General features: G+C 39.9%; 1 protein-coding gene across 1 annotated transcript; it reads right to left on the bottom strand.

Annotated features, from left to right (window-relative positions):
- On the bottom strand, window positions 9,121–14,157 carry LOC109716104 (putative disease resistance protein At3g14460). The gene is made up of 2 exons (XM_020241418.1): window positions 10,581–14,157; window positions 9,121–9,855 (listed from the first exon to the last, which is right to left on the bottom strand). The coding sequence occupies exon 1, from the start codon at window positions 13,736–13,738 to the stop codon at window positions 10,682–10,684; it is 3,057 nt and encodes a 1,018-aa protein (XP_020097007.1). The 5' UTR covers window positions 13,739–14,157; the 3' UTR covers window positions 9,121–9,855; window positions 10,581–10,681.

Below are 15,390 nucleotides of genomic sequence, written 5' to 3'. Positions count from 1 at the left end.
ACTTCTGTAAAAAATCCAAATCCTCACAAATCACACTACATAAGAAAATAGAGTTCACCAAGAGACAAATCTTCATGCCCTAACGAAAATCTGACACAACAACATTTCATTTCATTTCCAGTTAAAAAGTTAGGCTACAATTGATTGATCTTATCAGAAACTTGCCAAGACAGCGTTTGAAACACTTGGCAACAACAGTTTTGCCCGACAAAGCAGTAATGGCAGCAGATGAGTAAAACCCTCATCAGATATGTTACTTCTGCGGCGAAAAAAGTAGTAAACCTATGACGATTAAGAACATGCTGAAACAACAGGGGATAATAGCATCAACCGAAAACGCTAATGAGAGAGTGCTCATGCTCATTACCTCTACCTTCTACTACGGTGAAGGTAAACCGCAGTCACAGCCGCAGCGGCCGCCGCCACCGCCCCGAGCGCTACGGCACCGAGCACTGCGGCAGTGTTCTTCTTCTCGCCTTCGAGCACCACGAGGGCATCCGTAAGCTTGATGATCTCCTCTTCTAGCGAGGAGTTCCTCTCGCGGAGCTTCATCAGGGCGTCGTCCTTCTCCCGGATCGTGTCCACCAGAAGCGAGTTCTGTTTCCTCAGATCATCCTCGCGCCGCGCGCTCGCTCTCGCCGCCTCCTCCTCGGCCTCTTTGACAGCCCCCACCCTCCGCTCCAGCGCGACGATCTCCCCCTCCCTCACCTCCGCCACCGCCGTGAGCCTCGCGACGTCGCCCTCGAGGCGGTGGGTGTCGTTCGCTTGAGACCCTGGCAAACCACAACAACATTTGCCTAAACATCTGAATAGCGCAGCCCAATTCTTCCCGCGGTCTTCCCTGTCGCACCAGACATCATCGATCACTAGCAGGAACTTCTCCGCCTTCAGCTTTTCGTTCATTTTCAGTCGCAGCGCCTCAGGCGAGTTAAGGTCGCCCACGACCGTAGTGTCGAGATTACGAAGACGGGTATCGATCGTTACGGGTAGATCGTCGAGATTAACCGGATCTTGAGGCTCGCTCACAGTAGAAGCTTGCTGCTGTTGTTGTTGTTGTATTATTTTTTTCATAGTTTCGGATGCGTCGAAACTGCGAGATGCGTCGACCCACATGATGAGATCGAAGAAATGTCCGCAGTCACCTGCTAATTCGCTCCTCAGCTGCTCGCAAATGTCCTGTGCAAGAGTAGCCTTCCCGACCCTCGCGCGACCGACTATGGCGATTATAGGTATGCCTGATGATGATCCAGGGTCGCGAATTGCTGCTGCAGGTTCCGTTTTCAGGGGCCGAGTGATTTTTTTTCCACAACCGTCGTCACGGCCGAACACTTTCCGCTGAGGCTGCGAGATGGTCTGCCCGTAGGGCGCTACTGCCTGATCAGACTTGGTGTCTAGCAATTTGCAGAGTGTCTCGGCTTCGTTGGCGATCTTTTCAAGCTTGTTCAGCCTGATCTTCAGCTTGATCTTGTAAGGTGACAGCATATCCCGACCACCTTTTAAGACTGGTATAGCCCATTTCAGGTGTTTTGGCACGTGGATAGGAGCACGTACCGGATTAGTTTGCCTTTCACTACTGCTCGCCGCCGCCGCCGCCGCCGCCGCGCGTTTGAGGCGCCGGTTGTTGAGGAGGTCCAGCGCGTCCTGCACGCCGTCGTAAGCGTCTTTGAGCCTCTGCAGCCAGTCCTCCACCTCGCTGCGGTACTCGCCGCCTTCCGCTTTCTCGATCACCGATTTCAGCACCTGGAGGACGGTGACCCTCAGCTTCCGCAGCTTTTTCTCCGCATTGAGGCCTGAGCTGGCGAAGGCTTTGTTGAGCAGCTTCGCCACGACGGGAGACGCCACCCATCCCACTGCTGCCAATATGATCGGCTCTAGCACCGGCATTCTCGCGCGCGCTGCAACTAATTCGGAACGTAGGAATAGAAAAAAAATAAAAATATAAAAAAAGAGAGTAAGAAATGAATAATAATTAATTATGCCAAGAAAGAATGATTGATTGTACGGTCATATTGCAGTGCATTGACTTGACTCGACACGAACAACAAGTCAATTTAGGCTTATTAAGAACCTTTCTTACAAATTTAATTAATATTAATATTACAAATGTTTAGAAAAAATAAGAAGAAAATTCAACCAATAATAAAATTCAAAATAATTAAATTTATCTTTATTAACCAGGAGATAGGACTAAAGTAATTAACTTTTATCTCTTTCCAACATTCTATTCTCCTGTAAATTTAATTCTTTCCCGGCAGTAACTCTAAAGCAGCGTTTGATTAGGGGATAGGGATAGGAATAGGCCCTTATCCCCCCTCTATATCCAAACGCTAATTTTTTATCTGAGAATAGTAGTTCTCGGTTATCCCTACCAACACCTCTTTATTTTCTATATAAAACTACCTAAAATTGTTCTTACCCCCGGAAACAATCCAATTTTTATCCAAACACTATTTTTCTTATCCCCATACTTATATCTATCCCTGTAATAGCTAGTTCTTACTTATACCCGAACCAAATGGTACCTAATTGTAGAATGTCAATTTTTACAAATGGTACCTAATTGTAGAATGTCAATTTTTATTATTTGGACGCAGTGTAGGTTGCAAGTTAGCATGTGAGCGTGAAGTTTAAATGAAGTGAAACCGTTTTGGCGCGAAATTGACGTAAAAACGAATGAATTGAACCAATTTTTCACTAGGAGGGACCAAATTGTCATTATGAAAAGTGATGGACTAAGTTTCAAAATAGCCAACTTAGTGGAATTCCACTAAGAGGGCTCAACCTTATCTTCTCTCTTTCTCTCAGATTTTCTTTGCAAGAAAGAAACAAAAGAGAAGAAGAGAAAGAGAAGTAAAAGAAGAAGAAGATTCTTTTCTTTCTTCTCCTTTCCTTTCTTTCTCTTTCCCTCTTTTTCTCTCTCCCTTTCCTCCCTTGCTGCTGCTGCCAATACTGCTGCAGGCTGCGGCAGCAGCAGCAACTCAAGGATATAGAAGAGTAAAGAACGGGATTGAATGAAAGAATGGTTGGAAAGAAAGAAATGTAATAACTAGAACCGTATGTATATGGATTTACAAAAATTTCATCATGGGTAGAAACTAAAAATGAGATATCGAAATAGTTCTGACGAGTCAGTAATATTATCATTAGTTTTTAGTTACTTCGACCCAATAGATCTTAATGATCAAACTTAATGATGCCTGAGGAAAAAGAAAAACAAAAAAAAAAAGAGCAGGGAAAGAAAGAAAAGAAAAAAAGAGAAGAAGAAGGAGAAAAAGAAAAAAAAAAAAAGAAACGGTTTGATCTCTATTTTGCTGCGGTATGTTGGGAAATTTGGAAAGAACGAAATAGACGCATATTCGACGAATGACCAACTCAAACGGAGAATACTGCTTGTAGAGTTCAGAGCTTGGTTACGCTATGGACATCAGGGCTAAATGGATGAAGGAAGAATGAGTTTTTTTACTCCAGGTCAAGAGGAAATTTCTTTTATTCTCTTTGGTATAGTCTGGATGTAATTTCTGTTTCTTTGTGGTATGGTCACTGTTTCGACCAACCCTTTTGCTGTTGGGCCTTTAGCGAGCGTTGTATTCGACTCTTTGTAACCCCTTCCACCTTTCTATTCAAATAGGGTATATCCCTGTTTCCTCAAAAAAAAAAAAAAAAAAAAAGAAGAAGAAGAAAAGGAAAGAGAAGGAAAGAATTAAAGCAAGAAAGAGAGAGAAAGAAAGAGAAAGAAAGAATGGGGGAAGAAAAAGAAAGGATGAAACAAAGTGTGAATTGGCCCAATTCGCACCTCTAACTTCGCAATTGATCGTCGCAGGGTGTAGAGAGGTGTAAAAGAGTTTGCGGCGCGCGTCCAGCTACTCGAATTTTAAGGTAATTGGTGTTCAATTGAGGCGATTTAGGTGCAGTTAGAAAATTCGATATACGTCGTAATTCCAAAAGTTTTGCCTTATGTAGTGTTTTCGTGTGATCGTGAGCTGGGGAAAAGCACGTGAGTGGCGGATTTCTTACTGTAGCTGACATAGCACATTGAGGTGGGTTCCGAGTCGCCGAAAACGGCAAATTTTCTTCTATATCTATTGGTATCGTATATAGTATTTGAGCATCCGTACATAAATTCTACAGTATTGATCATCATATCTAGACATTCTATGCATGAAGATGAGACATAATACTCAAATATGAACATGAGTTTGAATAGAAGGCATGAATTTGAACATGAAGTATGAGTATGTTCATTTTGACAATGTATATCGTACTTGAAGCATGAACATAAGTTATTTCCTTTTTTTCCTTATATTGAGCATGCCATGAGTTACATGATAGAGGTCTAGGCTTCATGAGACCTTTGACGACCGCTCTTTGGATACTTTGTGGCTGAGGATTCGTCAGATGTGTGGATATATTTTTGGATATTTATGATTGAGTTGAGACTATTGGGTCATTTCTTGTGATTCTTGACCACCCCATTGTCTAATAGACGTGACATAATGACATATTGTTAACCATATCTCATATTAGACATCCTAATTAACTTAGGTCGTGGGAGGCCAGTTGACTTCTTGTGTTTATTGATGAGTCGTCTATGGTTCCTATATATTGTACAAATCATAAGTTATGTGAGACATTTATGTGAGTTGTCTATGTGAGCTATCTAAGTGAGTCATCTCTTATCTTTTTTTCTTGTACATGCCATGAACTTTGTGTTTGAGGCCGCGAGTAGCGCGGCGGTAGTGTGCAAATATTTGGACATAAAGAGAGAGTAGTTGACTCCATTGTTCAAATTCTCTTGTGACACTCAACTTCCTGTGTACTCCATGAACACGCTAAGGACAGTGTATTAGGTATCGTGATATTGTTAGCCATGCTATAGATCATTGTCTGTAGAGCCACAGTGAGTTTGACAGAAATATTTGCTATTAGACTCGGTAGGGGTTGCTCTCCTTCGAGTGCCGCTCCGGACGCTAACCAGTTATAGCAGAGATATGTATGCCCTTGGAAAGACGACTCACCTGCGGAAGTGGTGTTCGGGCTTGGGGCAAAGCCTAGGTGTCGACGGTACACCTGCGGGAGTGTGATTCCGGCACTAGCTAGGCGGGCGCAGGCTTGACCGACGTATGAGTCGGTCGTTGTGATTGGGTACTATTATGGCATTTGTTTAGTAGTAGTTATATTGATGCATACACTATTTAGTTTCTTTCCTTTCCTCTAACTACATGTACAAGAACATGATAGTACAATAGGTATAGAGATCTGTTTATATTACATGCAGTTATCCCTTTACTGTTACTTTATGTTTCTCCATACCTGTCATAGCTAGTTAGTCTTTTACTAGGCTTTACATTTATTTGTTCAGATTAGAGCCAGTTATCTTTACTGTTACTTACAGTCACTCATTTACCTATATACATGATAGTCAGTTACATTCAGCTACTCTTTATCGCATATGTTACTGTTCTTTCACTAATCTGGCATCCAATAGACCTAGTAGAAAGGTCGTGGTTATCGTCGACCATACCCACTAGGAACTACTGTTCAGTAGTTCTCATACCCTTTTGTTGTTTACTTTTCAGAGCTTCACATGCTGACGGCTGTTCGAGGTGAGGAGAATCGCTCAATAGATAGCATGTCCCACCAGCAGGCCTATACATTTGAGGATCACCAATTAGAAGGCCACTATGTACTACACCTTGTACTGGCGAGGGCTAGGGCCTATTTCTTGTACTTTTGTTTTGAGGATTGTGTTTATTTGATGTAGTACATGATGTATGGCAGTTTAGCTTGGAGATAGTGCTTTGATACATGTTCGTATTTTTGTAGTATTTCATCTTGATCCTTGTATTGTGGAAACCCTCAACTATGATCTCGTGGATTGTTTTGTACTATTCGATTGTGTTGACGTTTCGTTCGGACATGAAAAAATTCATGTCCGTTCGACGGGTCTGTTGATGTTCCCGTAGGCTTTCGCTATGGACTCGGGGCGTGACACCAATTAAGTAGAGCCTTCATCTTGCGAAATTATTTGGTGGCTTGGCATGTTCCAGTGGGAGATAGAATAAAAAAATTTAAGATGCTCAATGAATTTGGATGTGGTTTCATGTGTCTGGTTGGGTAATAACATTAATAATCTGTACTATCTTATTGACTTGACCTACTGAATAGTGACAATAAATACTACCTTCTTTAGATAGCAACTCTCTCAGATAATTTTCTGAAGCCTGTTGGGTATAGTCTGCTGGTTGTTTTTTTTTTTTTTTTTTTTTTTTTTTTTTTTGTCCATTCACAAAGAAAATAAATTAGATTACAAAAATAAGGCAGCTGGGCCTCAGAGAAAGATTAGAAAGAAAAAAAGAACACTTCAGACAATCTCCCAATCTCAAGCCAGGCTCCTTATATCGAATATTAATTAGTTGGTCTAAGACCCTCCTCCTGCTCTGAAAGATTCTTCTGTTTCTCTCTAATCACGTAGCCCACCAACTAGCAGCTATAAGACTCCAACCTCCCAATCTACTGCTCATTGTTAGTAACCCGTAACAATTTTAATGGTCGTGATAAATCGTTTGCTAAATAGCATTCAAATTTGTTTATGAGATCACACTGATATGTCTTCTTAATCTGTGTTAAGTGTAGGCGTGGCAATCCAGCTTGCTGTTCGCAAGCTAGCTCGTGTTCGGCTCAAGATCGAATCGCTCGTTTAGTAAACGAGCCGAATACAAGCTGAATTTTTCAGTTCGTTTAATAAACGAGACGAACACAAGTTGGGGTCAGTTCGCTCGTGTTCGGTTCGATAACTGCTCGAATACATATATTTTATATTTATATAATTTATATAATTTATATTTACATATATTTATATAAAAATAAATAATTATATATAAAATATATATTTTTATTATTTGATTTTTAGCAAAATTAAAATATAAAGCCGAACTCAATTATAAAAGGAATCATTTATATGTTAAGTTTTAACCATTGGATCAAAGTCTAATGGATAAGATTTTATAAATTTATTTTCTATATATATATTCAATCTAATTCTTTTAACTTATTATTCGTTGGCCAGGTCATGAGCCAGCTCGTGTTCGGCTCGTTTATTAACGATCCAAACACGAGCTAAATTTTTCAGCTCGTTTATTAACGATCCGAACACGAACTGAATTTTTCGGCTCGATACTCATTATAGCTCGTGTTCGGCTCGTTAATTAAATAAGCCGAACACGAACCGGCCCAGCTCGCTCGTGTTCGGCTCATTGACACCCCTAGTTAAGTGCAAATGACGACAAGATGACATCATAAATCTAATTATTATTTTTAATTTTATTATGTAGAAAAATATACATATATTAGATAATACTTAATAATAAAATACTGATTTTTAAATCAAATTAAGTAAATATAAGTTTTTAAGTTTCACTTTTTATAAAAACTAATATGTACTAATAGAAAATAAACACTCGCATACTAACATGATAATAATTCTAAGTCTATATAGTCTTCTGCACTGCACAAAATATAATACATTTTTTAAAAAAAATTGAGAACATAATACGTCTCATGACCACAATGCACACCATGCACACTTCTTTTGTTTTGTTTTTTTTATATTTTTTGTTTTCGGTTTTTTTTTTTCTTCTTTTTTTGGATTTTTTTTTCTTGTGGATGGTCAAACTAATTTTTTGACAATACCAACTAACAATCCACGCAATAGCAATATGCATACCCATTAACAAACCCTTTCTTTTTCCCATCTTCAGAAGCTAATGTCCACAAGTTCTCTGCAAAAAAATGGTGAAACAGATATAGAATTAGAACACTAAAGAATGAGCACAATGAGAAATAAAGTGATACATAAAGTTCAAATAGATTACGAAGATACAATTTGAATTGCAAGATCATGAATCTTATTCTTTGAATTTTGGGATTCATAGAAAATTACTGGACAGAAAACTGATACAAAATACTATTTGACTACACTTTTAAATCTGCAGCAATTAAAGTAAGGTAAGTAATGCATCTGAACCATGTTGATTTAGCATTGAGAATCGAAACGAACAACGATTAGAGAATAGGTCTGTCGAGAAGATAAACCCCAATCCTAGGACCGAATTATACGCAAGCACTTAAATACTGATTCTACATTTGATGGCCTGAAAGAGAAATTTTGAAAGAGTAGCTTATATAGAAGTGCATGATGAGTATAGAAGCAAATGCATCCACTTACTACAGAGATTAATATTATTATCTTCGAGTCGAGTGATTATAAAGTATTTCAATTTAAAACTAGGTCAGATCATTAGTTTAAATCTAATCTCAAAACACACAGACAAGGTGTAGAAAAGTTTGAAGTGCTTCAAGATCTTCGCTGATTCATCAAGAGACAATGATTTACTCCTGCACTTAAAAAGAATAAGAAGATCAGGTATTCAAAGTTTGCCAATTTGTAAGAACAGGAAGTTACTGTCGGATCGTTGGCGCTAACCATTAATCCCAAAAGCTCGAGCTGTTAGAAATACGCAACCAATTCATTTAAAGCGTACAAAAACAGCGCCCACGGGTCTCGATTGTGACTCGGCCCACCTGGCCTCACGCAACTTCGAACATGACTCGGCCCAACTCAGCCTCACGCCATTTCGAACATGACTCGGCCCACATGGCCTCCCGCCACAGGGCAGGATGCCGGCCCATTTAAGCCAACAGTTACCTCTTTTCTACATTACAGAGCATGTTTCGAAGTTGTCTTCTACAGGGATGGCACCAAGCATTATGCACGAACGAGGACGATGTCAAAGGATTGCACATTTAAAATCGGACATCCCCATATTTCTGAAATTTTGAGTGACATGGGAAAATTCATCACTGGTTGCAGATTTGGGCAGTTCAGCAGAACGAGAAGTTCTAGGGAGTGCAGTTCCAGTATATCCTCCAACAATACGAGCCCAGGACAATGCTCATCATTTATTAGTTTGTATTGTACATATTAATTTGCATGCGACATACAGTATGCTGGTACGTTAGCCTATAACCGTACAATGTATCTCATAATGCTAGAATGCACATACATCAGTTGTTTCTTTTAAAAAAAAAGATCTTCAAAGGTATCGGAAACAACACTCAAAATATGTAAATCTGTTTGTTCGCACTCGACATATATATGTGCATTCTCTGTACATAATATTCTCTGTACATTAACCACAGGGACGAGATATACTACTTAGAGCAAAATTAAAACACCCAAATTCACATACAAACATGACATAAATTTCAAGTTTACAGGGTCGTTAGTATACACTCGCTTATTAAACATAATACACACCATGCACGTCCTTTTTTTCTTTTTTTCTTTTTTTCTTTTTTTTTTAACTGAACCAAGTCTTTTCCAACAAAATTAAAACACTCGCCTACTAACATGACAATAATTCTAGATCTACAGAGTCTTCTGCACCGTACAAAAACGTAATACATTTAAGCAAAGAAAAGCAAAAACATAATACCTACATTTTATGACCACAATGCACAGCGTGCACAACTTTTTTCTTTTTCTTTTTCTTTTTCTTTTTCTTTTTCTTTTTTTTTTTCCTTTTTGGGCTTTTCTTTTAGATGGACAAACCAATTCTTTGACACTACCAATTAACAATCCACACAATTTAGAATCACATACCCATTAACAAACCTTTTTTTTTTTATGTTTTTTTTTTTTTTTTTGGCTTCTTTGTGTTTTTTTTGGCTTTTTTTCTTTTGGATGACCAAACCAACTCTTTGACAACAATTAACAATCCACGTGATAACAATACACATACCCATTAGCAAACTTCCCTTTTATTCCATCTTTAGAAGCTATTGCCCATCAGTTTTCTGCAAAAAGATGGTGAAAAGCAGAATATAGAATTAGCACACTAAAAAACAAGCATAATGAAAAATAAAGTGATACCTAATGTTCAATTAGATTAGAAGGATACAATTTGAATTGCAAGATCATGAATCTTATCCTTTGAATTTTGGAATTCATAGAAAATTACTGCAAGAAAACTGATATAAAATACTTTTTGACCACACTTTTGAATCTGCAGGAATTGAAGTGAGGGAAGTAATGCATCTGAACCATGTTAATTTAGCATTAAGATTCGAAAAGGACAGCGATTAGAGAATAGGACTGTAGGATTGTATCACAACACCAACAATATAAACCCCAATCCTAGAACCAAATTATATGCAAGCACTTAAATACTGATTCTACATTTAATGACCTAAAAGAGAAAATTTTGAAAGAGTAGCTTACATAGAAGTGCATGTTGAGTACAGAAGCAAAGGCATCCGCTTACTACTGCGATTAATATAATTGTCTTCGGTAGATAGACGAGTGATTATAAAGTATTTCAATCTAAAACTAGGTCAGTTGATCATTTTAGTTCTAATCTCAAAACACACAGGCAAGGTGTAGAAAAGTTTGAAGTACTTCAAGATTTTCGCTGATTCATCAAGAGACTGATCAACTTTTGCACTATTGAGGAGGGAAAAAGAATAGAAAGATTAGGAATTCAAAGTTTGCCAATTTGTAAGAACACGAAGGCGATACATACCTCTTTTCTACATTACAGAGCATGTTCCGTAGACCGTAGTTGTCATCTACAGGGATGCCGCCAAGCATACGCACTCCTGAAATCGGGTCGGTGTTTTAGGATCATCCCTCTAAAAGCGGACATTTGTATATTACTATACGCTTCAGTGACCTGGGCACCTTCGCCACTGATTGTAGCTTTGGGCAGCTCTCCAGAATGAGTAATTTTAGAGAGTGCAGTTCCCGCAAATCCACCAAGGATGAGAGACCAGAACAATGCTCGACAGTCAAGGATTGAAGAGATCGGAGGTTGCCAAACTGTAATGATGCCGTTTGCTTATGAAATCGAGAAATCGTAAGATGAGATAGATGTGGCAAATTTGCATTGGCTAGGATTACATCTGCGTCTGCACAAGAATCAAAAAAAATAGACTGCAACGAGGGTGGCAAGACAGCAGTTTTAATGTCCAAGCAGGGGCATCCAATTAGAAAGAGTTTTCTGAGACATGGGAGGGATCCTATACCACCCAGGGAGGTAAGAGCCCAGCAGTCGCTCAGACGCAAAGTTTGGAGTGATATTAAGTTGGCAAGGACGTCCGCAGATGGTAGACGGGTTATCATTTTGAGATCTGCTAACAACAGCTGCGTAAGGGAGGGGAGGTTTTGTAGGCATACCGACAATGCGTGGTCGGTCATGTTGCATCCCTCGAGCCAGAGCCTAGTAATGGTAGAGGGCAAATGCAATTTGGCCTCATTTTGCCTGCTGTAAATTAATTCCGTTTTTCGCTCATACGTCTCCAACCATCTCCCCCACACAGCAGCAATATCCGCATCGGCGGCAGGCACACTGTTGTTATGCTCTCGGCCATTCATTGTGGCAATGAAATTCCTCATTTCTCTTTCGTTGCGGACTAAGTCTTCTTTATATTGGTGTCGGAACCATTCCTGCGTCCTGTTCCTCATGACCTCTCTTATGGATCTCTTGTCATCTTGGCTCAACTGCAGGTCTTCATTTGTTACGAAGGTGAGAAATGGTGAACGAATTATTGTGATTTTTTGAAGTCTCGGAGGAAGGCGTGCAGGAAGCGAGCTAGCGTTTTCTACTTCCAACACCTGTAACTGATACAGAGTGGACACCAACTCCGGCAACACGAACTCGCTAGTACCTCCTGAAAGTTGTAGGATGCGAAGGTGTTTCATTTCACTGTTAAACTTTGCCAGTTTTTCTAAATTTAATCCCAAAACCAGCAGCACGCGCAACTTTCTTAACCTCTTGAAGATGTCGGTCACAACATTTTCGTCTGAGACAACGCTTTCTCCTTTCGTGACGATTAGGGTGCGAAGTTTCTTCAGTTTGCAAATGCTCTTCTTATTCTCGTTCAGTCTGTCGGCCGGTATGCACAGATGGCGAATGGTTGACGGGATCTCGCTTTGACGATTACCTTCTATTCGGACACAATCACTGCTAGTAACCTTTACCGCTAGATCATACAACAATTCATGCAGAGTATAGTAGCCGCCACGCTTACCTGTCCCGAAGGAGTGGCTGTCTCTGTTATGAAACTGAATGTAGAATCTGGACACCAGCTTTTCAAGGTAACCGTTGCCTGCATCCTCCATCGTCTCATTCTGATCATCCGGCTTGATAAAACCTTGCGCCATCCAGAGCTGAACCAGTTCTCGAGCTTTGAACTCGTGGCCTCTAGGATACAGGCTGCAGTACGAGAAGCAACGTTGAAGATGTGCAGGCAAATGCTGATAACTCCACATCAGTGCTTTGGTTGTGGCACCGGACCAGTCCTTCTGCGCAATCGTTTCCAAATACGTACGCCAATCACCTTGTGAACGAAGGAGATCGGCCAGCTCTGTAGCGATCGTCTCGCCAACCATCTTGGCCGCCGTAGGGTCCTTGTTCAACTTCTTAGCGATTGTCTTGCATTTCTCTTCTAACTCTTCTCTTAGGCGAGAATTGATTTCCCTGCTAGGCAATGCGTAGTGAATGAAAAGATCCAAAAAGTAGTTCTCCTCTAATTCCTCCAACTGCAAAATGGGTTTTACAGCAGCACCACAGGCAGCAGCAATCTTTCTCGGCGCATCGTCCGATTGAGACGTAACTAAAATCTTGCTCCCTGGCAAACAACAACATTTGCTTAAACATCTGAATAGTGTATCCCAGTTCTTCTCGTCGTCTTCTGTGTGGCACCAAACATCATCTATCACGAGCAGGAACTTCTTCGCGTTCAGCTTTTTGTTCATTTTCAGCCGCAGCGCTTCAGGCGAGCTAAGGTTGCCCGCGACCACAGCGTCGAGATTGGAAAGAAGCACGGCGACATCAGGGTCACCGAGATCTTCTTGAGGCTCGCCTGCGAGAGAAGCTTGTTGTATGATGTCTTTCATAATTTCGGCTGCGTTGAGATTGCGAGATGCGTGGACCCACATGATGGGATGAAAATGTGATGACTCGCTCCCCAGCTGCTCGCGAACGTACTGTGCGAGAGTAGTCTTCCCGACCCCCGGGCGGCCGACTATGGCAATTATAGGCACGCCCGATGATGATCCAGGCTCGCGAATTGCTGCAACTTCCCTTTTCAAACGCCAAATGATTTCATCGCATTTTTCGTCGCGGCCGAACACTTCCGGTGGAGGCACTGAGATGGTCTGCCTGCTCTCTGCTGTCTCAGGCTGTGCGCCTAACAAAGTGCTGAGTTCCTTGGCTTCGCCGGCGATCTTTTCCAGCTTGTTCAGCCTTCGCTTCAGCTTGATCTTTTCAGGCGACAGCATGTCCCGGCCGCCTTTTTTCACCCATTTCACAGGTTTTGGTATGCGAAAAACGGAAGAAGAACGTACCGGATTTGTTGGCCTCTTACCACTGCTGCTCCTTGCGGCTGCCTTAGCCTTGCGTCTGAGGCGGTCGTAGTTGAGGCGGTCCAGCGCGTCCTCCGCGCCGTCGTAAGCGTCTTTCAGCCTCTGCAGCCAGCCCTCCACCTCGCTCCGGTGCGGGCTGCCCTCCGCTTTCTCGATCACCGATTTCAGCACCGGGAGGACGCTGGCCCTCAGCTTCTGCAGCTTCTCCTCCGCGTCGATGCCCAGGCTGTCGAAGCCTTCGTTGAGCAGCTTCGCCACGAGGGGAGACGCCACCCATCCCAGCGCCGCTACTCCGATCGATTCAACTACTGGCATTCTTGTGTTGTGTTGCAAAACAACTAATTATTATTATATTATATACATCACTCGTAGGAATAGATAATTAAAAATATATAAAAATAGAAAGTAATAAGAAAATTAATTAGAGGAGAAGAATGAATGTATGAACGAATATCAGAATATGCGGAGGAAGAATGATTTATTGTACGGTCATTATCACAGTGCATTGACTTGACTTGATTTTAAAACCATTTATTTCTAAAACAATAAGAAGAGAAACCAACAAATAATAAGGCTCAAAATAATAATAAAATTTATCCTTATTAGCAAAGTGGTAGGGCTTAAAGTAATTAAAGTTTGTCTATTTTTTTTCAATGTTTTCGTGCAAATTTGATTCTTCTCTCTGTTAGTAATTCTAGTTAAGTAGAGCCTTTATTTTGCGAAATTGTTTGGAGACTTGAACGTGTTCCAACGGAAGACATAATAATTTTTTTGAATTTGAACTCTTTAATACATTTTTACATTATTATGAATAGACCTAAAAGTTTAAGATGACCAATGAATTTGGATGTGGTTTCATTGGTCCGGTTAGATAATAACGTTAATAATAATTTGTACTATCTTATTGACTTGACTGAGTGAACGGTGACAATAGATACCACCTTCTCCGATAGCAATTCTATCAGATAATGTTCTGAAGCCTGTTGGGTTTAGTCGCTGGTAGTTGTTTTTTTAAAACAAAAAAATTTGTTACGGAAAAGTTAGTATGCTTTTCACTTCATTCATTAAAAAAAAAAATAAATTAAATTACAGGAGTAAGGTAGCTGGGCCTTAGAAAAAAAAAATAATAAAAAATTTGAGAGATAATTAGTATGTTACCCGCTTCGTTCGTTTATTTCATTTAGAAATAAACTTAGCTAAAAATATGAATCAACTAGTCAAGTAGCCCACCAATTCCCTTCAAATCTACTGCTAATTGTTAGTGACCCAAAACAATTTTAGTAACCATGGTAAACCATTTGCAAATATATAGGTCTTATGCGCTATTAGGAGCATGGAGCTCTTCGTGCTCCTAAGTCGTTTTCGATAATGAAATTTTCGAATCGACGATCAGCTCCGTTAGACTAGATCTAGCATATTTGAATTATTTAGAAAATAAATTTTACAGTTTTTCAATATCATTTAACTAACGATTGAAAAGGTTTAAAATTACTATTTTTTAATAGTTAATGTATATCATTTACAAATTTAATGGTATAAAAGTATTCAAATCAGATAAAATTTTGATATAAAATTTTTTGTATTATTTACAAAAAGGATCAATATATCTCTGATCGAAAATTTTAATATTATATCACTATTTTTTATGAGATTTTTATTTTCAGTTGTTTATGTACTAAATAGCTAACTAGCAAATTTAGAAACCAAAGGTTGTTGAAATTTCTCAAAGTGCCAAGTAAACATCAAATGGATCATCACACATTTATTGACAAAGAGATGATGAATCAATATAAAAACATTTTCGCAATATCAGTAACATGTTTAATATATATATAGAGAGAGAGAGAGAGAGAGAGAGAGAGAGAGAGAGAGAGAGAGTAGAGCTATACTATATATGCTATCGGAAGTATAAAATAGTTAGTGCTTTCGATTTTTTAGCCCTTAGATTAACCCCATTGATCATTTCT

Source organism: Ananas comosus, linkage group 10 (genome assembly GCF_001540865.1).
Source record: "Ananas comosus cultivar F153 linkage group 10, ASM154086v1, whole genome shotgun sequence".
Taxonomy (NCBI): Eukaryota; Viridiplantae; Streptophyta; class Magnoliopsida; order Poales; family Bromeliaceae; genus Ananas; species Ananas comosus.
Note: the sequence above shows the minus strand (reverse complement) of the source record. Positions and strands in the feature narration are given on the sequence as shown.